Source organism: Engystomops pustulosus, chromosome 8 (assembly GCF_040894005.1).
Source record: "Engystomops pustulosus chromosome 8, aEngPut4.maternal, whole genome shotgun sequence".
Lineage (NCBI taxonomy): Eukaryota > Metazoa > Chordata > Amphibia > Anura > Leptodactylidae > Engystomops > Engystomops pustulosus.
In genome coordinates, this window is record NC_092418.1 from 91,095,521 (window position 1) to 91,122,997 (window position 27,477).

The following is a 27,477-nucleotide window of genomic DNA, read 5'->3' on the forward strand; positions in this document are numbered from 1 at the left end:
CTATAATGGCATGTAGAAGAACAATATTGGGATAGTTCTGTATAATAGCAGTTTAAAAAAAAAAGTTTAGTTAGTGTGGGTTAGTTAAGGAGTCAGGTTCCCTTTAAGAACTATTGTTAATTGCCAAAAATAAAATTCTAACTTAACTCTTTTTGTTGTATCTAAATAAACTAAAATCTATAAACACATGTTCCAAAACATAAAGGAAGGCACCACGAAATCCAAGGCCCCTATTCAACATATCCATATTTTTCTGGAATTAAATGTGTATAATGGCATGTAGAAGAACAATATTAGGATAGTTGTACTGTTGTATAAAATAGGTTTTCAAAGATATGTTTAGTAAGTGTGGGTTAGTTTATGAGTCAGGTTCCCTTTAAGAACTATGGTTTAAACCTAACAATTAGAGTATCAAATTTCCAAAGACGTGTTCCAAAATATAAAGGAAGGCACTACGAGATCCAAGGCCTCTATTTAACATATCAATATTTTTCTGGAATGAGATGTCTATAATGGCATGTAGAAGAACAATGTTGGGATATTTGTACTGCTGTATAATAGCAGTTTTAAAAAAAAAGTTTAGTTAGTGTGGTTAGTTTAGGGGTCAGGTTCCCTTTAAGAACTATTGTTAATTGCCAAAAATTAGAGCCCAACTTAACTCTTTCTGTTGTATCTAAATAAACTCACAATTTCTATACACACGTTCCAAAATGTAATGGAAGGTTCTATGAGATCCAAGGCCTCTATATATATAACATATCTGTATCTTTCTGGAATGAGATGTCTATAAAGTAATATCCCATACCCTTACACATTAGGTTATGTCTCTTGCATAAACAAATCATCTTATAACTAGAAACTGTATAATGTATCACGTATTACAGCCCCGCTCTTAACTCTCTGCCAGTCAAATAACTTTTCTTGAGAACAACTTCTCTGAGATGTGGAGTCACAGAGCTCTTGCTGCTTTGGTAGGTGAATTGCAATGCCTGCTGCCAGCGGTATATAATACGAGATGTATGATTATCACAAGCAGGAAGGGTTTTTTTCCAGTTCAGGAAGATAGTAATGGTTACATAAAAAAAAAAGAGGGAAAAAATCCTTATTACGGCAGCTTATGTTTTTCTTCAAAGGTAGCCACATCAGCTTCAATACAGACTCATCACATTCTCACCGGTCTGTCTAATGATGAAGGCGCAGGTTGGAGATCGACCATAAAAACATCTTATTTACTTAAATCATTTACTAACATTATGGTACACTTTTACAAGTTGGCCGGCCACTTCCTCGGAGTTGATGCCCGCCTGCTGATCCCTGCATCATTGGACAGATTGCCTGTAACTATCTATCTGGGCGCTGGGCTCACCTATGCGCTGATTACCTATTCTTCATAACACTATCCGGCTGGGAGCGGAATACATGCGGCTCTGTTGTTCTGGATTTAAATCCCTGCCTGGGATTTCAGCTCCTGGCTGTCAGGGGATGAATGTACTTGATCAGTAGTGCAGTCAACCTTTATATTGACTGGGAAAAGAATCAGATAATAAGAAATTACAGTTACCTCGGGAACTGGATGAGCGGGGGAAACTGTACCTGGCCAAACTATACTATGAGCGAAGCTTCTTTGTCTCCGGAAAAAGAAACATCTCCTTTGTTGAATGTTTAACTGCCTGTGTAAGTAGATATGATTGATTGATGGAGAGAAAACTCTATGACAGCCAGTCACATAACCTGCAAGAAGAGATGTGAAAAGACAAATAACAGTTAATATATCCTATCATTTCGGAGACGTTGTCACACTAAACTGTTCAAGTAAACATTCATCGTTAGTGAAAACTTTGGGGAGAAACTGCCGAACTTTTTTGTTTTTCAGAAACAACAATTTTAGTTATACACATACAGTTCTGGAAAAATATATATATAAAATAATAATATATATATATATATATATACAATATAATTATAATCTATAGAGGAGTGTTTCCAAATATATTTTATTCTAAAGGCAGCATGTTATAGAGCAGGGGGAGCTGAGCAGATTGTACATAGTGTCTTATCTGCAGGCAGCATGTTATAGAGCAGGAGGAGCTGAGCAGATTGTACATAGTGTCTTATCTGCAGGCAGCATGTTATAGAGCAGGAGAGCTGAGCAGATTGTACATAGTGTCCTATCTGCAGGCAGCATGTTATAAAGCAGGAGAAACTGAGTAGATGGTACATAGTGTCCTATCTGCAGGCAGCATATTATAGAGCAGGAGGAGCTGAGCATATTGTACATAGTGTCCTATCTGCAGGCAGCATGTTATAGAGCAAGAGGAGCTGAGCAGATTGTGCATAGTGTTCTATCTGCATCCAGCATGTAAAAGAGCAGGAGGATCTGAACAGAATGTACATAGAGTCCTATCTGCAGGCAGCATATTATAGAGCAGGAGGAGCTGAGCAGATTTACATAGTGTCCTATCTGCAGGCAGCATGTTATAGAACAGCGCAAATTTAGCAGAATATGTGCAATGTCCTAGACACAAGCAGCATGTTATAGAGCAGAATAATCTGAACAGATTGCACATAGTGTCCTATCTAGCTGCAGTATGTTATAGAGCAGGAGGAGCTGAGCAGGTTATGCATAGTTTAGACTAACTTCATGACTAGGTGTAACTGTGTTAAATGAGCCCCGATTGATGATGATGTTGATTTTGGGCAGAAAATAAGATCTTGTGAAACAAAAAACAAAATAAAAAAACCCCAAAACCTTGATTTTAGTTACCGTATGTGTAAACTATTAAGTAGTATAAACAAAATCTCTCAGCATACACATGGGATGAGCTTGCATTAAAGGGTGAAATATATTATGAAATAGTTCTCAGAATTAATATAATATTCAAAATCCATGTTGACAAAACTAGTAAAATATAAACAAAGAAACCCTAATTTTCTCTTGATTGCTATGGGCTTTCATCAACATCCCCGATTGTTCTACCCCATACACAGCATAGGGATAACAATTTGAATTGGGGGTGCTGGTCCTGCTGATTAATGGAGCTGTAGGTCAAACATGCACCTTAGTGTCCATTCAGCAGATCAGGGAATTAGGAAAGAACACCAGTGTGAATGTAACCCAATACTGAAGAATCTTTTTCTTTTCACAGAACAAATCTAACCAATCGAATGATCAATAGGCAAAACACAAGATCCATGACCCTTCAAATACCTCTTCCGAAAGTACTTTGGCAATGGCTGTAGCACCCTATGAAGTTGTTGATCATAGGGCCAAGGCCTCTTTCACAAGATCGTGCGTTGCCTGTGGAAACGGGCCCGTATATCGGACACAGGCAGAACACCTTATAATGCAAGGATTCCCCTTCTGTACAAGGCGAGTAGCCGAAATTTATGGACCGATCACAGTGTTGAATACGAGATTCAGAGCATTATTGTAACAGATGATGGAAGTAAATGGGCCGTATGGTGGCCACAGACAGAACATCTTGTACAGAAGGGGAGTCCTTGCATCATACAGAAATATGACTTCCTGTCTTCTGGCAGAACTGCAGTGCCGGTACTGTATTAACTGTAACAGAGCTAGTGCGGAAGTCAAGCCAGGAGATAGGAAACGTCATATCTTCTGTTTAGGCCGTAAATCCTAGGGATGTGAGTGTGCTGAAATTTATGGACCGATGACAGTGTCGGATACAAGATTTAGAGCATTATTATAACAGATGATGCAAGGAGTCCCTATTTCTGCTGTTTTGTTATTGTGTTCTCAATACGGTGCTGTTGTTCTAAAGGAAATCAGGAACTCCTTGTATCATATATCACTATGATGCTTGGAGTCCCATCCTCAGCACTTTAACTGGTCCCCTGAAAACCAGCCAGGCAAAGTCTGGGCTTCACAGACTGATCATAGTCGTCTGGGCAGCAGTGGTTAGCACTACAGCCTTGGGGTGCTGGGTTCAAGTCCCATCCAGGTCAACATCTGCAAAGAGTCTGTATGTTTTCTCTGTGTTTACATGGGTTTCCTTTGGTTTCCTCCCACACTCCAAAAACATATTGGTAAATTGATTAGATTGTGAGCCCCATTGGGGACAGGGACCGATTTGGTAAGCTCTGTGCAGCGCTGCATAATCTGTGTGCGCTATATAAATAAAGAATTATTATTATTATTACTATTATGAGCCCTTAATATATAGTTATTTGCTTTGACATTCTACCCAAAAAAATGAAATGATTTATCTTCTATTGACTTTCAGCCCTATATGAATTTCTAGAAAAGAAAAAAAAGCTGGATTTGAGAAAATAGCAAGTTATACAAAATTTATTTTTATGAGAAAACGGCTTGAATTGTGCTCAGGTGAAACCATTAAACTTGTCCCTTGGCAATTTCAATCTATGTTTCCAGTACTTAAGATAAAAAAAAGTCCTGCAGATAAACCTTAGCAGGTTGCATTATGGTAATCTTTTCATAAGACTCAAGTGTTCTTGAAAAATCTTCCGCTGTATTATGCACACACACACATTACATTTTTCATAGAGTAAAGAAAGTCTTTCACTTCCTCCCCCTCCCCAGCATAAATGTATTTATTTGGGGCCAATAAAAGAAAATCACTCAGATACATTATGTATACAAAAATCGCCCATAAAGCAAAGGTTTCCATAAAATGTTGCTATTGAAAAAATATATAAACATGAGGTCATTTAGAGATTACAGGACATTTTTACATTTTAGCTGCTGGTTGCCTCAATCAACAGGAATCAAAAGTCATCAGTCCCTTCCTGTAACCATAACAATTGTCCAAAAACGCCTGCAGGGGGGTTGCTTTATGTTTGTTTCCGCTTCTTGCGCAAAATGAAATATCAATGTAAAAAATGACACCCAAAATTTTCATCTTGTTTAAAGGAACACTAAATCTAGAAATAAATCCTGAAACTAAACCAGTAATATAGATGTTTGTCAATCCGCAGAATGTTCTGCATAGTCCTAAAAGAGAGATTCCAAATGGAACACAGAGGAATCTGCAGCCGATTTGTTCTACAGTCACAGTAGAATATGTAAAATATATATAATAATATATATAAAATATGTAAAATTTTGCTCAGCAGGGCATGACACAATGGGGATTATTTGCTAAGGGTCACGGATCACACTTTCGTCAGACTTTCACACTGTTTCGGGATTTACGCGGCTTTGACAGGTATTTAACAGGTGTTTGTGCTGCCATCCTGCTGCACACAATCGGATTTTGGCGCAGCTGCGTTGCTTCCATGCGACAGGAATCGGGGACAGGCAGTTAGAGGATTCAACTGATTCGGACTGAGCCCAGGATTTAACTTTCGAATTGTCTCGCAAGACCAAGCACATGGACCTGAGCGGGGAAGCGACACATGCAGGATATCGGGCGCACGATCTTAGTGAATCGCAGCAGAGTGCATTATCATTGGACGATGGACTTTCAGTGAAATCTAAGAAGATTGCCACATTCACAGTGCCTGGATCTAAGAGAAAGTGTTGCTGGATGGAAGGAAGATTGCTTTAAACTGCTGGGAACGAACTGTCAAAACTTCTGTAAACATAGAATTGGTCACACTTGCTGATGATCAATTAATCAGTGTTATTTGATTAGTAGATTCTGGATGCAACTTAGGGCTCTTTCACATTGGAGTTGTTTCCACGGATGCATCACAAAGCCATTGATTTCTACAGGTGTTTTCACATTGGCTTCTATTTTCACATTTCACTTGAAACATGTCCTATTTTTCACTGATACATCATGAAAGGCAATAGAAGTCTATGGGTCTAGAAACAAAAAACAGATGAAAGATCTATTTTTTTTTCCACTGATGGGGCTCAAAAACCAGGTGTGATGTTTTTAAAACAATTTTAAACCTTCAGTTTTTTTGCGGACACAGAGACAAAACTGATGCATCACAGAGACAAAACGGAAGAAAAACTGAGACAAAACGCAACGGATTTGCAACTGAAGCTGAACATCAACGCCAATGTGAAAGAGCCCTAACACTACAAATTCCTATGGAAGCAATAATGTGTCAATGTCAATTTATCACACATTGGTTATACACAGGGCCAACTTTTTGCTTAATATATAATGACATGGAGGAATTTTATTTTTTTTGTCCTGATAATACCATAGAACTCTCTTTTTCTCATGACTGTAAATATAAAATTGTTATGACTGCCAGAGAGCTGAACAAGGTAAAAATAGAAGAAAACTCGAGTTCTCAGGGTCAAAATTAGGCCAATTAATTAACATTTGTACATTTCCAGCAAATAAATATTTAAAGGAAATCTAACATCAGGATTATAAACCAAGTACACTTACATGCTGGTGTGAGCCCCCACTATCAGGATCTGCTCCTCTTTTATCTTCTTATGCCCTCGATTTTTAAGAAAATATGCTTTAAAATCTATGCAAATGAGCTTGAGGGGCTCCAGGCTCCATTAACTTATATGGAGCATGGAGCCCCTCAGGTTCATTTGCATAATTTTGTAGCCTTTTTTTGTAAAAATGGAGGCACAAAAAGCTAAAAGAAGAGCGGATCCTGACAAAGGGGGCACACACCAGCATGAAAGTGTACTTGGTTTATAATCCATAATCCTGGTGGTAGATTTCCTTTAAAGCTGTCCAATAAGGATTTGTCATAAAAAAAAATATCTAGCATATAGCCAGAACATATTACACAATGAGTGTGGACAAAAACATCATGAATAACCCTTTTCTTCCCAAAGTGAAGTTTCCGTGACATCACAAACAAGAATCGTTTTCATGCCGAGCATTTGCACTGTCAATATAATGTGTTTTATGTACATGACTCTCGGCTTCATGAGCTCTCAACAATCCCTTCATCTTTCCTCTGTCCAAATCATGGCTCTTTGAAGCTCCCCTCCTAGGCCAGCATTTTCTAGATAAGATCATCTGGGAGTTTATAATTAACTTTCCTATTTACTGAAACGGTGGCAGGGAAACACATCAACATGTGTATGGAGGGAACAAGACCCACTGATCTCATGTAGACACGCCATAATTCGATCAGACTAAGTGACCTCTCTAAACCATATACAAATGATGAAAAGGCAGACTGTTCCTATGTCAGAGCACACTGGAAATTGGGTGCATTCTCCCTGGAACTTTGATGAGTTCCCTTTTAAAATGTAATGTGTAATTTTTGGAAAAAAAAAAAAAAGTCATATTTAAAAGGTAATGTATCAGATGTAGCATTCTTTTAATTTAGTAGCATTTCCCTCTTTCATCTACCACTGAAATCCCTCAAGCCTTGTTTTTTCCCTAATGTCATGGATATCTTCAACCCCATTCTGCATGAATATTTAATTAGATCTTGTATCCCTTTTAGAAGATGATTGACATGACAGAACCAGAACCGTTGTTCTGTTTACAAAAATGTAACAGGCAGAGATGGATTTGACTGAGTAAAAAAAAAAAGGAAAAAAGGTTTTACCAGGTTTTTGTGGCAAAATTAGGGGTCTCAGATTATACTTGGGTTGGCTTATACTCCGTTATATATATATATATGTATACAGGCGGTCCCCTACTTAAGAACATCCGACTTACATACGACCCCTAGTTACAAACGGACCTCTGGATATTGGTAATTTATTGTACTTTAGTCCTAGGCTACAATGATCAGCTGTAACAGTTATCACAGGTGTCTGTAATGAAGCTTTAGTGTTAATCCTGATTCTTATGACAACCCAACATTTTTGAAATCCAATTGTCACAGAGACCAAAAAAGTTCTGGCTGGGATTACAATGATAAAATATACAGTTCCGACTTACATACAAACTCAACTTAAGAACAAACCTACAGACCCTATCTTGTATGCAACCCGGGGACTGCCTGTATATAAATTCCTTTATTTATATAGCACACACAGATTCCACAGCGCTGCACCAAGTTTACCAAATCAGTCCCTGTCCCCAATGGGGCTCATAATCTAATCAACCTACCAGAAGTGTGGTAGTGTGGGAGGAAACCGGAGGACCCAGAGGAAACCCTAGCAAACACGGAGAGAACACACAAGCTCTTTGCAGATGTTGACCTGGACTGGACTTGAACCCAGGACCCCAATGCTGCAAGGCTGTAGTACTAACCACTGAGCCACCGTAAATATATATTTTTAGCCATCTCACTAAAATCTTGTATCGGCTACATCGGTGCACGGATAACTGTACAAACGATTGGTGTAGTTGCAAACTTTACTGTTAAAATTCCATATCCTCAAAACATGGAAAGGTCCTCAAAAAACACATGTATCAGCTAGAACGTCACCTAGGTCATGATCTAGTACATGCTGATTGCCAAAAATTTTAAAAGCCCTCTCCAAGGTCACATGATCTTATGTGGGAGGGACAACTTATCGTTTGCTTTAACTAAGAATACCACTGCATGCAAAACATCAGTATATGTATACATCATTTTAGGAAACACATTTGTTATAATATATCTGTGAACCATCAAGATGAAGCCGGATAAACCAGGGAAATTACTCATAGATCCAGGCACCGTGACTGTGGTAATCTTCTTATATTTCTTGTCAATGATCTCTTTCCTTCTAAAATCAACTTTGAAAATGATGCTCTGGAGGTTGTTATCAGAGCCATATCTGTTCTTCTTTTACTTGTCTTGTTTTATATGTTATATTTTATTATGTGTTATTAACTAAATGCTTAATAAATTAAGATTAAGTAACCTTTGTGTACATTTAACCCCATTCACCTTACAATTAAACTTAATACTTACCTCCACTGTCCTCTTCTCCTTGTATATCCCTCAGTGTCTCCCGAGCAGTGCGGGCAGAGGCGACTCTATGCATTCTTTCAACACTTGCTATGGCATCATGTGTCCTTTTCAAATATATGAATAACTCCCCTCACTCGGGATTGGCTACAGAGGAACAGGGGGCGTCGCTTAGCCAAGTGATGGGTGTTTTTATATATTTGAAAAGGACACACGGAGGAGCAGTTTCCTAAGGGTGGGGGTTGGGGGGGGGAACTGCTCCTTTCCAGCCACTCCCAGGGGACGAATGCCTAGTCACACAGCAGATGCTAATGAAAGGTACAATATAACATATCTTTTTTTCTGTAAAACCTATTTTTTATACAAAAACACTTTGGCAGTGTATGTACTATGCTCTGTGGGGACTGGGAGAGTGCGAAAAATGGGTCTCCTGGTGACAGGTTCCCTTTAAAGTAGGGGCTTCTAATTGGGTTGGCTTTTACTCATGTATACAAAGTATTTATTCTTCAAGTTTATTTGAGTTGACCTTGCCCGATGCATATCTGTTTTAATACATTTTGCAATCCCATGAAATAACAATTCTTTATGTTCTGTAGTTCCTTTATTGTTCTGTCTAGAAATGTATTGGTATGTAATCAAGTAGGTGTGAATGGACAGTATCAGATTCAGCAGGGTTATCTCCTCTCCACCACAACTGGTTACACATACTTGACTTACTATTCATAAATTTCTAGAAGGAATAGGAAACGGGAAGCACAACATACATTTATCAGAAAAGACTTACCAGATTTGTTACTGCATGGGGAATGTAAGTATTCGATAATGTTCCTATGCTATCCAACAGTGAGGGACAGATGGGAGTATTTCTTCAGTTGCAGTCAACTGTATAGATAACATATAGTTATACATAATTATGTTTGATTATTGGCCAAATTTGCAGGTTTAATTGTTGAGGCAAATAACTTTCTTCTGGTGTAATTTATGAACAGAGGAAACAATAGGAGTGGTAAAATCCTACTGTTCCAAATAGATGTGGCTGTCGGATTAGCCCCATAGACATTGGATTGTCAGTATCAGACCATCGTCTATGGGCAGGTTTAGTTACGGGATCCTGATTGTACACAATAGACAAGTGCTCTTCATTATGAAACAAAAGCAAATTCATTCTACTGACAGACGCTGATTACATCAAAGAAATTTTTGGTAGGTGACCCGTACCTGTTTCATCTGCAGAGTCACAGAATTCTTTAAGCAATTGCAGTCATCATCTAAAAAGCAGGAGTTTCCAGATCAGTGAAAGGATAGTGTCACAAGTCCCTCGGCTACCCACTCACAAGAGAACAACAAAGTATTGATATGATATAGCATACGGCTGGGTGCTGGTCACGCTATCCTCCGCATTACTACCAGGGGTTAATTGCACGAACAGCCAAATAAAACACAGAGAGAAGCGTATAATTATGGAGACACAGAAAGGCCATGCTCAATTTTGTAGATCAGTTGCATGAAGAAGATTTTCAAAGGGAAACAAGACTTCTGAAAACAATCATTGTTGTTGCTGCTAATCAGAAGGGAACAGCGAGAGAACTTCGAGAATGCGGATGCGATCCGGCTATGGTTCTCCAGAAATATCACCTTTTTTTTTTTTTAGGAGTAGAAAAAACTTTTCTTCACTCATTTGTAACACTAAGCATTGACTAAACCTTACTCTAAGTTTTAGGGGTGTCTACAAGCAGCCTGGGTTTTACCATGTATCCATCACATACCAATGTATCCATCATATGTATATATTTTTATCTGGTAAACATTGTAATTAATTGTATGTATTGACTTGCGTAATTGCTGATGTTATTTATATCTGGACACCATACCACATCCCTATCTCTATATTGAGTGTGCACAACTTAAAACTGAAAGTTTTGGTACTGCCCATCCTTTGCCAACATCCAAGATGGCCCGGGTCAAGCGCATTCCCCGGCGCGCGTGCGCATTCTGGTGGCGGGTCCGGACTTCCAGCTCACGTTGACGCGTGGGCTCTGCGGGTTATGCGTCGTACGGAACTTTGGCCCCGTGGCCGGATGTGTGCGCAGTGAGCGCGGGTATGCGCCGCTATACACACCTGGACTATTTACATCTTTGGGTAAGAATACCTTCATTGGTTTAAGGTTTCAATATGGGCGTACCTGTTTAGGGTTTATATACCGCACACAGACCACACCACAGCACACCCCCTTGAGGAAGCGACAGCGAAATGCACGTCAGGGTGCTGTGGTGTGACTTGGATACCCCATTGAGGGATGTATAGCTATTACTATTTGACCACCACCCATTGTCTTGTTGTTTCTGTGGTTTTTAATTTTGTTTTTAATCCATTTGAGTGTCATTTTGTGGCGAAATAAAGTTTGAACAAGTTAACTACGTATATGGTACTTGTTTATTGATAGTGGTAAGATTTTGATCCTATATACTGCTTTTTGGTATTCAGCCTGGGTTTTACATTTGGGTGCCAAAATATAAGTATGGTCCATACTGATACCCAACAGAGTTTACATTTTCTATAAGAAATCCCAAATGTGTTGAGGGGTCAATGTTCTTTTGCCAAGTATTTAGCAACAAAATCCGTGGCCAAAAGATTGCAGGTTCTCTTTGAAGTTCATGTGTTCAATCTGTTCATATATCAATGTCAGAGCAAAAAATCTACATTGTGTACATGATATTTTACAGATTTTAATTATTAAAATGGTACTACGTTATGCTGTGAAAAATCCTTATATAATAGAGTTTTGGCCCACAGATCAATGACGAAGATATGCAATGTATCTCCCTTTTGAGGCTGCCTCCTTAATAAGGGGTCCATTACTAAAAGACCTCATATCAGAGTCTCAATTATTTGGGCCACCTAAGTATCAGGTTTTCAATGATCTGGGATGCCTAAGTATGAGAGTCTCCATGATGTGGACCACCTAGGTATAAGGCTCTCAACGATCTGGACCACCTAAGTATGAGGGTTTTAATGATCTGGGCCACCTAAGTATGAGGGTCTCAATGATCTGTGTCACCTAAGTATGAGGGTCTCAATGATCTGTGTCACCTAAGTGTGAGGTTCTCAGTAATCTGGGCCACCTAAGTATGAGAGTTTCAATGATCTGGGCCACCTAAGTATGAGAGTTTCAATGACTCGGGCCACCTAAGTATGAGGGTCTCAATGATTTTGGCCACCTAAGAATGAGGGTCTCAATGATCTGAGCCACCAAGTATCATAATCTGTCAATTTTCCATAAGATACTGAGGGACAGTATTCGAAAACATCTTAGAATGATGGGACTCGATGAATAAGAGGATGATCAATCTATAATGCTTCCTGCGGACTGATGTAGACAGTAGTTCTTCACTGATAATTCTACTATTATAAACATATGGTTAAATCTAATAGTTCACAAACATTGGTTGGAAAATGTTTCTGGCAATAAGAATTTTCTTAGCGGATAGTTTTTGTTGCAACAATGGTGGTGTTTAACAGTAATCGGTATAGGATTTGTTATGCGCAGCAATGCAAGCGTTGATGTTTTATCAGAGTATGCCATCAATGATATATCAATACTCATCAGCTTTTAACATCCATGTTCTCTCGTCTTGTTTGTGCTGTATGTATATTGGGGGAATGACTGTGTTCAGCTCAAATGTTGATCTCAAATTTGTAACTGGAGCTGAGGGTTCGTAGTTCACTGATCTAAGTATAAAACACCAGCAGTAGTACGCAAGCACTTGGTCAACTTGCATATGGTCCAAACAGCTCCAGTTTTCCAAGGAAAAATTATGTAAAATATTCCCAAGCTCCACCAGTGAGGGGTTGATAATGCATTTTGAGACATCACAAAGGAGAAAGTGTTATCGCCTGTGTAGCTACAGCATGCAAGGGCTCTGGTAACGCCCCCCAGAGCACTTCTGGCTCATGACCATACATTTAAAAGTTGATATTAGAAGGAAGTAGGCCATGGATAACAGATATCACGTAAGTCATGGAGTAAGTGTCCTTGGTTTAAGCTGCTTGATTTTGACAAAAGATTTCCTTTAAAGAAGTATTCCCATGAATCCGCCTTGCCACTTAAATAAATATAGAGTTGGTGTTTGTTAAAAAATAAGTTGAAAATGCTCAATAAAAAGCTTTGATTTAAAAAAAAAAAAATAGAGTTGGTTGGACATTTGCAGCACAAACTATGCACTTCTAAAGGACTTCTAAAATTCTCGGAACACCCAGAGAAATGAATGGAAAGTGCCACATATATATATATGGGCATCTCTATATTCCCGTGAAATCACATGTCCCAGATGGAAATACTTACACAGGGGTAAATTAAAAGTTGCTGGATCTTCCTGCCAAAACTGTACCAGGCCGCTCAACTCCAATATATTGCTTATAGTACAGATGATCTACTACAGATCTTTTTATTACAGCAATTTTGCAGACCTATGTGTCTCCATAGCAACAGACAAAAAAACTTTGTGTTGTCGGATCCTGCAGTTTTGCCTCCCAAAAAGCAGGCCCCTCCTGCCAAATCTGTACCAGGCCCCTAAACTACAATATATTGCTTATAGTACAAATTATATACTACAAGTCTTTTTATTACAGCTCTTTTGCAGACCTATGTGTCTCCATAGTAACAGACAACAAACTTTGTGTTGTCGGATCTTGTAGTGTTGCTCCCGACAAGCAGGCCCCTTTGCCAGATTAGTTGAAAGGTTGTGTTCATTATCTACTAGCTCCAATAAATTCCTTTGCAAAAGAGGCCCTGATCGAAATTGCTTTATAAGCTGTACTTAAATTGTGACAAAATAAAGTTCAGATTTTAACCTTACCATGGCAAAACAAAGAAATGCTATCCTAGCCCCATAACAACTGTTCTTCAATTCGACATACCAAATGTAGTCACCGATTGCATTTCTCCAAACAAAACATTTGAATTTATTGTTTGTCTGCCAAATAGCAACATATTTGGCCATGGTAAAAATATTTCCAAAAATATTGCCACCAATGTGTTTGGCGTCTGGAGTTTTTCTGAACTTTGTGATCAGTGTGTGCAGATGTCATTCTCTACGGTCAGATCTGCTCATTGTAAATTGAGCTATTGAGGACACACTTAATGACAGGACCACCAGGGCAGACAGCACACGGGCCAAAATAAACCCTTCCACTTGTTAATCTCTCAAACAGGTAGAGCGCCTGCTCAATGTATGTGCAGCTATTGACACGTAATTATAGGAGCGACATAATAAACAAATTAATATTATTTTACAATCCTATGAAAAAGATGACTTCTTGCATAATCATATCAAATCTTGAATATAACCATTGGGGGCTTGGAATAGGATTGGAAACTATTGATGTTTAGGATAAGCAGCAGTTCGCAATGAAGGTTCTGGAATTGGTTGGTAATGGGTCGTCATTTATTAGGACAAAGAAAAAGCTTTGGAACATTTCTTTAATCTCTTTTGGGTCTTTACCTGGCCAGCAGAACCAACTTCCTCCAATGAGCGGTCTCCTCGGACCAAAAGACAACAAAGGAAGTGACATCCCGTAACCAAGGAGGCCACTCAATGGATGAAGCAGATCCTGTGACCTGTACTGACCCAGATTGACTGACTTTGTCAGTTTTTTCATTTCTCGTCAGTTCTTTAAAAAATTGGTCTGTGAGTCATCAATAGGTTATCGTGGATTGCAGATCTGCCAAACGGGAGGTTGTTTTCAATGATGTCATTGGTCACGTGAAGATTTACTGGACATGTGTGTTGAAAGCAAAAAAAACACAAATGCAAACTGCAAAAACGGGAGACCCATAGATTGTGATGGGAGGGCACTAGAGGCGAAAACTGTTAAAAATAGGACAGCCACGCAACACAGCATTTGGGGAAAGAATGGATCCATTACACATAATAGAGCCCTAAGTTATCCGGAAATACAGGTCCGTAAAATCGGAACACAAAACGTGTTCATGTTAAAGGGGCTCAAGTCTCAAATGGTCTAGCACACAACCTGTCGCTCCATTCTCTGTCTATGAGAGGGTTAATTCCCACCCAATTGAATGAAGCAGCGGGGTGCATACTCAACTTAATGCTCTACCCATTTTGTGATTGGTGGGGCTCCCTTTAGTGTCACCCTCATTGATCATCTTGTTGCCCCCTATCTTGTTTATAACTTAAATACTTGGAACAACCCCTTTAAAGGATATAAAGAGGTTGGGGTTGGTAAAAGTAGCAAGAAGTCATCTTTAACAAGTATGAACTTTTTTATTTTAACAACTTTGCTGCTCCTGTAAATCCTGCTGACTGTGCCCTCAGTTATCTGAACAGCTCGTTAATAGAAAATTACATTTCACCAACTGGAAACTTTATGCAGACATCATATTGTCTTAAGAAAACCTAATAATTTTAAGAGTTACCAAAAAACCTAATTATAAACCTGTCGCCGTAAACAAAAATAAGTTTTTGTAAATATCTTTATTTCTCCGTAAGGAATAACAAACTACCTGACCTGGTTAAATATCTACTATTTATTTCAGAGACCTTCGTACACTGGGAAACAGGTAGATGTGACTTCCCGAAAGAAACAGGAAAATACAAGATTTACTTTGGACATCTTGGAGGGTTCTCAAACTAAAGCTTGTACATCGGCTCTAGAGCAGACATCGATTGTTGTAGAGGTCACCATGTCTTCCGAGATGATTTGTCATCACTTCCAATGTCCAATAAATATTGTTACCACTTTCTTTCCATCACCTTTTTCCTCCCAGTACCACTGGCGAGTTTAAAGTTTATCACAGAATTTATCAAACCATTTTAAGGTTGAAATCAATTTTCTGCTTCATTTTTAGTCTGCTATAGTGAGATACAGGCAGTCCGTGGGTTACGTACAAGATAGGTTCTGTAGGTTTGCTCTTAAGTTGAATTTGTATGTAAGTCGGAACTGTATACTTTATAATTGTAACCCCAGGCAAAATGTTTTTTGGTTTCTATGGCTGAATTTAAAAATGTTGGGTTGTCATAAGAACCAGGATTAACAATAAATCTTAAGTGCAGACACCTGTGATAACTGTTACAGCTGTTTATTGTAGCCTGGGACTAAAGTACAGTAAATTACCAAAATCCAGAGGTCCGTTTGTAACCAGGGGTCATCTTTAAGTCAGATGTTCTAACGTAGGGGACCGCTTGATTAACCGAACATCTCAGGAAAGAAGTGTTATACATTTTTGTTTATACTTTTGTTTGCAAAACGCATGACTAACTTTTTCACCTCCTCAGACAAAGGGGAAGGGCTATGCAGAAGTGAGCGTGGGTTATATTCTGGCTTATAGAAAGCCACCAATAGGTTTTATACATGTAGACAAGACAATCCAAAAATGCACCAAAGTTCAGGCATGGTGGGGGACATCTGCTATGCCTTGTCCAACAGTCATACAAAGGCATACAACTGTTTTGCACGGCCATTTTCTCCTAAATCAGATGGGCCGGGGAGAGGGACGGGTATATTCTCTGTCAGAAAACCAACGAGGCTACATCTGAAATATCCCCCATATTTGATCTGGCAGAGATTTAATTCCAGCGGTGGAGAGATCCTCAGAATATTCTAAGCCGCCAGGGGCCTCTTAGTAAATCCAGCGTGCAGCACAGTGGTGGTTGGGAAATTAAAGGGGTTGGCCACTTTACCTCAACTTAGACATTAATGGCAGACATTCCTGTCCATAAAATTGCCGCAGATGGAGGGTCATGTGAGCGATCACCCTGCCAGGACCTTATGAAAGTATTCATGAATATATAATATATACTTATATAATATAATATAAGGACCTTGGGAAAGCTGGGTCAGGCTGGCTGCCTAGATCAACACATTAGCCACTGAGCTTGTAATTACAAATGGAGGTTAGTCACGCATGACTAATCAACCTGAACTGGATGACTCATACACAGCAGCTGGGGGATGGTGCAGCAATTGATTATTCTGTCTGGAAGGGAGAACAGTGATTGCATTATCCTATCCTGCAAAGAATAACTCATGTGCTAGGAGAAGCGCTTCATTATCATAATGTTATATCTGTTTTATCAGCAAAACCACTCAGCACAGGGATTAACCAAGATATGATTCTGCATCAGGGTAGCTACCGCAGTATCAAGGTATGTTTGCTTCATAATGCATCAAATCAAATGGTAGGTTTCCTTTAAACACACACATTACATGAGGAAAAGTAGCCAATCCCTTTAATATTGACCAGACTTGATAAATACCCCCATGGTCTTCTTAAAATTAGTACACCAATCAATTAAACTAAAAAAAGTTATTACAGATTTTTATCCCTATCTTAATTTGGAAATTTGGGGCTCAGTATCAGCTGCTGGGGATATAGAATACATTACCCATGGAAAGGAATTATGATCCTACTAGGCACAAAACCATATTTGTGGAGTGTTTATCCTCAGGAAAGCTAAACTGGAAAAGTAAGCTGGTCTTTCCTAATTCCTCTCCTAAAGGCGATGAGTGACAGTCTACAGAAAAAAAATGTGTTAAAAATCTATAAACAGCATAAAGACTTAAAGAAATCTAGGATTGTGATGCAATATTTTACCATGTAAATAAACTCCCGGCAAGAATCATGACATCTATCATTACGAAGCCAGTCCAGGACATGAGTGGTGTTATATAAACCCAGCAATATCTCCGCATGTGACAAGACTAGCATTGTGTTTCACTTGGAATTTATGTTATAAGGAAAAACTTATATATAAAGAAGTCAACAGAAAAGTCGATTTTACCGGAAAAGATTTAAGCCAATATGAGGTTTTTGGAATGTGGAATTAAATATTGAAAAAAAACAAGACTCGGTTATATATCAATTGGCCTGAAGTTACATAAGTTAAAGGAAATCATGATAAACCAGGGACACTTACTCATAGATCCAGGCACCGTGACTGTGGTAATCTTCTTTTATTTGTTATACATAGCCTCCTTCTTCCTAAAATCAACGTTTAAAATGATGCCATGGTGTCAGAAAAGTTGTGGTTGCAGTTATCAGCACACCTCTATTCTGTGCTTCACAGGCTTTTACAATCTCCCCCTGCTCCCTCAGCACTTCCCCCACCCATCCCTCTGCCTACTGTAATCTCACGACAGCAGAGTAAGTTTCAGCACACAGTGAGAGGAGGGGGAAGTGCTCCTGCACTGCAGTGTTACAACCTGTGAAGCTACATGCCCAGATCCTGTCTGGCTTATTAGCATACTTTTAAGGGTTGATTTTAGAAGAAGGGAGGTCACAGATAACAAATATAATAAGATAACACTATGGTGTCTGGAATAAGTGTCCCCAGTTTATCATGCCGAATTTTAATGGAAAGTTTTCCTTTAATTCTGTCCAGCCTGTAGGGCCGGATTAAGACTGCCAAGAGAGCAAATAGCCATATATTAGTAGTGTGGTAAACGTGAATTCTATACAATAGGATATGAACTGTAATTAATCTGTAGTTAGATGGACAAGATCTGTTCCGGAAGAGGGTGCTGTTCTCAAAAACATGGATTTACTGTACAGGCGGTCCCCTACTTAAAAACATCCGACTTACAGACGACCCCTAGTTACAAATGGACCTCTGGATGTTGGTAAGTTACTGTACTTTAGCCCTAGGCTACAATAAACAGCTATAACAGTTATCACAGGTGTCTGTAATGAAGCTTTAGTGTTACTCCTGGTTCTTATGACAATCCAACATTTTTTAAATCCAATTGTCACAGAGACCAAAAAAAAATTTGGCTGTAGTTACAATTATAAAGTATACAGTTCCAACTTACATACAAATCTTGTATGTACCCCGGGGACTGCCTGTAGTTGATTTTACAGCTGTCAGTATTTTTATGTGCGATTGAAAATCCCTAAAAAGTAGTAGAGTTCAAAATATTTTACCTTTATCAGGTACCATCTTTTTTTTAACTTCATTTCAGCCCAAATGATGATAAAACCGAAGCAAAGATTCCCGTGCTGGAGGACAAGTAAAGAATAAATGTAATATGGTATCTCAGGTAATAAACTAATTGGAGATATAAACAAAGTAACATTAAAAACCATCTCCTTCAGTTAAAGAGATTTATCTTGTGAGAGACAAATGGAGCAATACTGGAAGAAGAGGTAGAGGTGGAAGATTAAGTACTGAAGACACAACCTTTGTGTACCAACTGCCTCATTAGCATATGGATTAAACTGAGAATATCTTGGAAATGGTATAATGGACAGAAATAGATAAGTACAGGCGGTCCCCGACTTACAGACAACCCATAGTTACAGACAGACCCCTCTGACCTCTGGTGAAGCTTCTGAATGCTTTACTATAGTCCCAGATTGCAATAATCAGCTGTAAAGTGTCTGTAATGAAGCTTTATTGATAATCCTTGGTCCCATTACAGCAAAAAAGGTTTAAACTCCAATTGTCACTGGGGCCAATTTTTTTTTTATCTTGATCTACAATTATAAAATATACAGTTTCGACTTACATACAAATTCAACTTAAGAACAAACCTCCAGACCCCATCTTGTACGTAACCCGGGGACTGCCTGTATATGTTAGAAACTACAGTGTCTACAACATACTGCAAGCAAACTATAACATTTGGTGGAGGTGTAAGACGGCCTTTAAAACAGACATACATTCTGTATGCAAAAGAATGAAAAGCATTGACTGCTGCAAAAAAAAAAAAAAAAAATTTGCTTTTGGAGACAATGGTACAGAAGTTGTCAGCAGGTGCACCGTATACGGACACTAAGGCCGGTTTACCCATATAAAAATGGACCCCCCCCCCCTAAATCTGTCTATGTTTTCCTGCACCTTACTGACAATTGATTGTGGTCACATAAAATTCTAGAATCCCGTTAAATACTGAAATACTTTTATGAGCTATGATAGTCTGTAAAGAGTTGGTATGTTCTCTCCGTGTTTGCGTGGGTTTTCTCCGGGTCCATCAGTTTCCTCCCACACTCCAAAACATACTGGTAGGTTGATTAGATTGTGAGCCCCATTGGGGACAGGGACTGATTTGGTGAGCTTTGTGCAACGCTGTGTAATCTGTGTGCGCTATATAAATAAGGAATTATCATTATTATTAAAAGGTCATAGGAGTTCAACCTTTACCACTAACCATCAGTTGTTTTTTTTGGTTTGTTTTTGTTTAACTTCAGAAAAACTGATGCAAAGATGTCCTTGGCTGCGGGACTCCCTGCTAAATAAGCATTATTTACCAAAGACTAGCAACACTAAAAACCACCATGATGGAAGTAAAACAGAATCTTCATTGTTATTCCCATCCTATTACTGGTGACCTGGGAAAACAACCCCATTTATTAGTCAACATATAAAAGATGATGGTTTCTGATTTTCTCATGTCATCGGGTCTCACTGGAGATAGAACTACGGGTCATGGATCATGCACTTAGATGATCTGTGACCTATACAGATGGAAACACTTCCCTTTGACATAGTTTAAATTTTATTTTTAGTTTAAGGATGATGAAGCAAAGTTATTGTTAGTTTGTATTTCCTATGACAGAGTGATAAAGTTTAAACATTCAATGGCGCCGTAGGCTGGTGGCCAATACAACCCAACACATTCACACAAAGATTTACTGCTCACCATTATCATTATTATGAAAATCAGGCCTACATGGCCTACAACGTTCAGTCTAAATCCACTTTTGGTGATTTTACAGTTCTCAATTAGTTACCTGTTAAATCGCAATCGTAATACCATTAAAAGGAGACTATTACCTTTCCCAATCATTATAATCTGCTTGAAGCATGTTGTAGAGAGATACACTGTGATTTCCAACATACCTTAATCTTTTCTGTCAGTTATGATAAGGAGATTTGTATTGCACCAACTGCCTCATTAGCATATGGATTAAAGTGGGGATATTTTGAAAATGGCATAATGAACAGAAATAGATAAAGTAACACCTATAATAATACTAATAATAGTATAAAGGTATGTTAGAAACCACAGTGTCTACAACATACTGAAAGCACAGTATTACATTTGGTGGAGGTTTAAGATGCAGGAGTCTCAAAAGCATGGACTCCCATAAAAAGTTGCAGTTACAGTAAAAAAAAAAAATAACATGGGGTTGTGTGTATAGAACAAGAGGCAAAACTGTTGACAAACAAAGGTTACTTTGCACAGGCAGTCCCCGGGTTACGTCCAAAATAGGTTCTGTAGGTTTGTTCTTAAAGAGGGCTTTCCCACTAAACAAGTTAGATCCTATCCATAGGAGAGGATCTAACTTGCTGATCAGTGGGGGTCTTAGTGATGAGACGAGAATGAGAGGTCCGTTGGGGTCCCAAGTACCTGTTGGACCCTTCATCGTTAGAGATTAATGGAGCAGACCTCGGTGCATGACCATTCTACTCCATTTATCTCTATGGAGCTGACGGGGAATGCAGGCAGTCCCCCAGGTTACGCACATGATAGTTTTTTTTAGGTTTGCTCTCAAGTTGAATTTATATGTAAGTCGGATCTGTATATTTTAGAGCTGTAGTTCCAGACAAAAATTTTTTTGTTCCAGTGACAATTGGATTTTCCAAATTTTTTGGGGTCATCGTAACAAGGATTATTAATAAAGCTTCATTACAGACACCTTATAGCTGATCATTGCAGCCTGGGACTATAGTAAAGCATTATATATACACTCACCGGCCACTTTATTAGGTACACCATGCTAGTAACGGGTTGGACCCCCTTTTGCCTTCAGAACTGCCTCAATTCTTCGTGGCATAGATTCAACAAGGTGCTGGAAGCTCCTCAGAGATTTTGGTCCATATTGACATAATGGCATCACACAGTTGCCGCAGATTTGTCGGCTGCACATCCATGATGCGAATCTCCCGTTCCACCACATCCCAAAGATGCTCTATTGGATTGAGATCTGGTGACTGTGGAGGCCATTTGAGTACAGTGACCTCATTGTCATGTTCAAGAAACCAGTCTGAGATGATTCCAGCTTTATGACATGGCGCATTATCCTGCTGAAAGTAGCCATCAGATGTTACAGGGTACATTGTGGTCATAAAGGGATGGACATGGTCAGCAACAATAGTCAGGTAGGCTGTGGCGCTGCAACAATGCTCAATTGGTACCAAGGGACCCAAAGAGTGCCAAGAAAATTTTCCCCACATCATGACACCACTAGACCTAATAGATTCTCATTGAAGATTTTGCTCGTTTTTCCATTTGTTGATACTTCTTCTCACATTTACTGCAGGATTGTCCCATCTATTTGCATAGAAACCTTTCCGAGAAGCCCTCTTAGTGCAAGATTTATGTGGTCTGCCAAGTGGTTATATATACAATATACATTATATACAACAGATAAGGAATACGCTTAAACTTCAGCTGCTCCTATAATTTCTCTGTACAAGTGCAAAATCTATCAGCAGCGAGTATGACAAAAGGCACCTACAAAAGAGAAAACCAAGCAACCTTTTTAATTAAAAAAACTATTAGGGAAATTATTCGCAGTCTATAATAGATTAAATATATTAATCATAAATAATATTTATAATTAAAAAAACCCCAAGCTTTGAAGGGGTTTTCAACTTCAGTGCAGTAGCCGTCACACAGCAGTGGTCGGGACACGAGTGTCGCCTACATTCTTTTGTTTGTATATAAAAATTTCAAAAAGTCTGGACAACCGGCTGGGGTAAGAGGTCTCAAAGTGTAAAAAAAAAAATTGTAAGAAAGCTAATATTTTTGTAAGAATTATGAGCAAACACGTACATAGTAATGCAAAACTGCATGCACATAAAAAAAAAAAATCCCTGATGTCCATTTTCTTATAAAAACCTAAAATCTGTTAATATACATTTTATTGTCTTTCTGCTGACAGCCACCGACTAACTCAGGAAACTCACTTGAGTTCTTGAATTCTGGAGATCAAGACTCTGTTTAAACGACCGGCCCCATTTACCTGCTAAACTTAAGGAGCTATTGATTTTATTATTGAAGGGTCCACCTCATGCTGACTCTAGAGATGCACACAGCACCAAACTGTAGGCCAGCACTCGGGAGATATTGGTGGTGAAAAGACAGCATGCTGGGAGTAAAATAGACACTCACATCAAGTAAATGCTATCTCTACTGGTAACTTTAATATCTGACAAATGCATGACAGGAAAAAAAAAAAAAAAGAAAAAAAAGTTGTATATACAGTCAAAAAACCCAACCAAACAATTACTTTATCAGGGGATATATATAGAATTATATGGCGCATCTGTGAAGTACAAAGACGTAGTAAAGAGACAACGTTATGAAAATATGAAGATTTTCTTAAAAATTTTTTACGTATCAAAATGTATAGAGGCGGTCCCCTACTTAAGAACACCCGACTTACAGACGACCCCTAGTTACAAACGGACCGCTGATAATTGTTAATGTACTTTAGCTGTAGGCTACAATAAACAGCTATAACAGTTATTAAAGGGTGGTACAATTACCGTATATACTCGTGTATAAGCCGAGTTTTTCAGCACAAAAAATGTGAGTAAAAATTACTTAAAAAATAATAAACTTATATACTCACCCTCCGGTGGCCCCGATGTGCAGCGCTGCTCCCCCGATGTCCGCTCGGCTCCTCTTCTGGCTTCCGCGCCCGTCTTCTCTCTTCTGCTGGGCGCCGCTTCATACTATGCGCTTGCCGCCCGGGAGAGAACAATGGCGGCGCCCTGCAGAAGAGAGAAGACGAGCGTGGAAGCCAGAAGAGGAGCCGAGCGGACATCAGGGGAGCAGCGCTGCACATCGGGGCCACCAGAGGGTGAGTATATAAGGTTTTATTAATGCTGGGCTCGCTGTATACTACTGGGGGCGGCTGGGGTGACTCTATACTACTGGGGGCAAGCTGTATACTACTGGGGGCAAGCTGTGTACTACTGGGGGCAAGCTGTGTACTACTGGGGGCAAGCTGTGTACTACTGGGGGCAAGCTGTGTACTACTGGGGGCAAGCTGTGTACTACTGGGGGCAAGCTGTATACTACTGGGGGCAAGCTGTGTACTACTGGGTGCAAGCTGTATACTACTGGGGGCAGGCTGTGTACTACTGAGGGCAGGCTGTGTGCTACTGAGCGCAGGCTGTGTACTACAGGGGGCAGGCTAAGGTGGCTGTATACTACTGGGGGCAAGCTGTATACTACTGGGGCAGGCTGTATACTACTGGGGGCAGGCTGTATACTACTGGGGGCAGGCTGTATACTACTGGGGGCAGGCTGTGTACTACTGGGGGCAAGCTGTATACTATAGGGGGCTAGCTGGCTATATACTGGGGGGGGGCTGTGACCAATGCATTTCCCACCCTTGGCTTATACTCGAGTCAATAGGTTTTCCCAGTTTTTGATGGTAAAATTAGGGGCCTCGGCTTATTCTCGGGTCGGCTTATACTCAAGTATATATGGTAAGCTTTATTGTTAATCCCGGTTCTGATGACAATCAGAGACCAAAAAAAAAAAATTGCCAGGGGTTACAATTATAAAGTATACAGTTCCGTCTTGCATACAAATTCAACTTAAAAACAAACCTCCGGAACCTATCGTGTACGTAACTCAGGACTGCCTGTATTGCGCAATAACTACAGATCTTTAGTGCGTCTTGGAAGTTAAGGAATTAAGGTTTAAAGTCTATGTACAACTTTGCGGAAGGTGGGGAAGGGGGGGGGGGGGGTAATTTTTTTGGGATAAAAACATTTCCCTAATAGATTCTCATTGAAGATTTTGCTCGTTTTTCCATTTGTTGATACTTCTTCTCACATTCAATGCAGGATTGTCCCATGTATTTGCATAGAAACCCTTCAGAGAAGCCCTCTTAGTGCAAGATTTATGTGGTCTGCTAAGTGGTTATATATACAACATACATTATATACAGCAGCGAGTATGACAAAAGGCGCCTACAAAAGAGAAAACCAAGCAACCTTTTTAATTAAAAAAACTATTAGGGAAATTATTCGCAGTCTATAATAGATTAAATATAATAATTATAAATAATATTTATCATTAAAAAAAAAAAGCTTTGAAGGGGTTGTCAACTCCAGTGCAGTAGCCGTCACACAGCAGTGGTCGGGACACGAGTGTCGCCTACATTTTTTTGTTTGTATATAAAAATTTCAAAAAGTCTGGACAACCGGCTGGGGTAAGAGGTGTCATAAAGTGTAAAAAAAAATTGTAAGAAAGCTAATATTTTTGTAAGAATTATGAGCAAACACATACATAGTAATGCAAAACTGCCTCCATTGTTACGTATGTTGGCAACATGTTTGTCACTCAACAATACTAAAGAAATTAGAAAAAACTTTCGGAATTCATGAATTACTGGTAAAGGAATTAGCAAGTCATTCAGTCTCCTCCATTACACTCTTGATTAAGGGAGGGAGTTTAACGAGTAGAGTCTCTCTTCTGCGTGCCGTGTATGGGAGACATCATTGCGACTAGTCTCCACCCACCAACTTTGAGACAACTGACACAGAGATATAAAAGCTACAGAAACTCCCAAATAATCACTGAATGGACAGAAACTGCGTTCAGGCAACGTCTGTTGAAAGTTTCTACATAACATATGAACTAATAAATATATTTTTCAATGTCATTGTCTAATTAAAATACAATAAAAAAAATATATGACCTATATGAATTACTTGTGAAAATAACTCTGAAATAACGCCTCCCTTCCCATCCCTCCAAAAAAATCCAAAAAACCCCAAAACGGGAAGGAAATTAAAAAAACCACCTCAAAAACGCAGGTTTCCTTTGCCATATCTGCAAAGATGCGATGTTAAAAATAAAAAATACCCTTTCCCAATTTAACACTACTGGACTTTTGAGAGAAAAGGTGCACTCTTCTTGTTTGGGGGTAGCACTTTCCCAATGAAAACTTTGAAGAAAATTAGAAGACATTTATGGACTACTGTACTGAGAGTATGTGCCATAAATAGGTAGTTGACATCTCCTTCATTAAATGGGTTATGTCATTTAGCATTTTGTACTTGGTGACACGTCCACTTAAGGGACATCTACCACCAGGATGAAAGATTGTATGCAAATGAGCCTGAGGGTCTCCATTAAAACCTATGGAGCCTGGAGCCCCTCAAGCTCTTTTGCATACAGTCCTTTATCCTGGTGGTAGATGCCTTAAAAAGGTAATGAAGACAAAAACAGCATAAACTCAGTTTTTTGGGTGGATAATTTATCGTAAACAAAAAAAAACCTGAATCTTTTTCTTTAAAACAAAGCCTTTACTTTCCTAAAAAAAAAAAAAAAGAAAAAAAGATCTTATTTCGCTAGGCCAGCTCCATCTCCTCATCTGTCTCTCCCTATAAGAACATACTTGACAGACAGGCTCTGCTGAATAACAAAAAGAAAACACTTAAAAACATTTGTAACTCCTTTCACGTGACTACTTTCTCTTTTTTTTTTTACCAAAGTGTTTACTTTTTCCCTTTGTTAACGGTTTATCTTGTCTTTTAGAAGAGGAGCAAAAGGTCCCAGTACTTTGGAAGTACATCAATGAGACATTATCCCCGTTCATCCAAATACAAGATTGCTGCAGGGGGATCAATACGGAAAAAAAACAAGCAAAAAAAACAAAACAAAAAAAACACCTGGATTTGCTTTGTAAAAATATATTTAAAACGGCACAAACACACAGCATACAATACTATGCCAAACTATTACAAAACAATTACTTGCATAATACACACTGCACGCCGATCAGCCCTAAAGATAAAAAGTCATTTGTAAAAGCGGTAAACTAAAAAAATGGAGAAATGTAATATTTTGACTACGATGGTAAAAAGATTGGGTCTAGGATTCTCCCAAACAACTGATCTTGTGTTGTGGTCTTAATATGCAGTGGCTGGTACCAATAAGGCAAATCGGAGACGAGGTTATAGGTACAAAACCTAAGGTATGTGCAGCAATCCTAGCGAAGGGCTCATCACTGCTATGACACTCATTCACATGATTTTTTTTCTCAGTATGCGATCCGTGATTTCCAAGGATGGCATACTTATTTTTATTATACAGCCAGTCCCTGGGTTACGTACAAGATAGGTTCTGTAGGTTTGTTCTTAAGTTGAATTTGTATGCAAGTCAGAACTGTATATTTTATAATTGTAACCCCAGCCAAAAATTGTGACAATTGGATTTTAAAAATGTTGGGTTGTCATAAGAACGAGGATTAACAATAAAACTTAAATACAGACACCTTTAATAACTATTACAGTTCTTTATTGTAGTATAAGGTAAAATACAGTAAATTACCAACATCCAGAGGTCTGTTTGTAACTAGGAGTTGTATGTAGGTCGGGTGTTCTTAAGTAGGGGACTGCCTGTACTTGTTAATTCCTAGTTCCATTTTTTATTAACAAATCAGCGGCCTGGTGAAAAATATTTCGGTGCATGTATTATTTTCATAAAAACTGATGACATTTATAAGGTGATAATGACCCTTTGGAGCCCTAGTTTTCAATTTTCTTCTGTCATTACGAACTCCATATGGGTGATGGGTTGATAACTTTAGAAAATCACCTACCTGTACAGTTTAATCTTGAACCACTGACCATCTGGGTAGCAGCATGACATACAGTACTGACCAAAAGTTTTGGACACACCTTCTCATTCAAAGAGTTTTCTGTATTTTCCGGAGTATA

The 27,477-nt window shown here is 38.9% G+C and overlaps 1 protein-coding gene across 6 annotated transcripts in view; it reads right to left on the reverse strand.

The window, feature by feature from the left end:
• The window catches only part of METAP1D (methionyl aminopeptidase type 1D, mitochondrial), a 130,908-nt gene that overhangs the window by 66,282 nt on the left and 37,149 nt on the right, over positions 1-27,477 (reverse strand). For 2 of the 6 annotated variants that reach the window (XM_072121728.1, XM_072121729.1), the window contains exon 2: positions 1,562-1,731. The exons of 1 other annotated variant lie outside the window; for it this stretch is intronic. In XM_072121728.1, coding sequence (XP_071977829.1) covers positions 1,562-1,731 — 170 coding nt within the window. Of the gene's footprint in view, positions 1-1,366; positions 1,473-1,561; positions 1,732-18,707; positions 18,739-27,477 lie in introns of those variants that run through there. 3 more of the 6 variants (XM_072121730.1, XM_072121732.1, XM_072121733.1) reach the window with 3 other exon arrangements.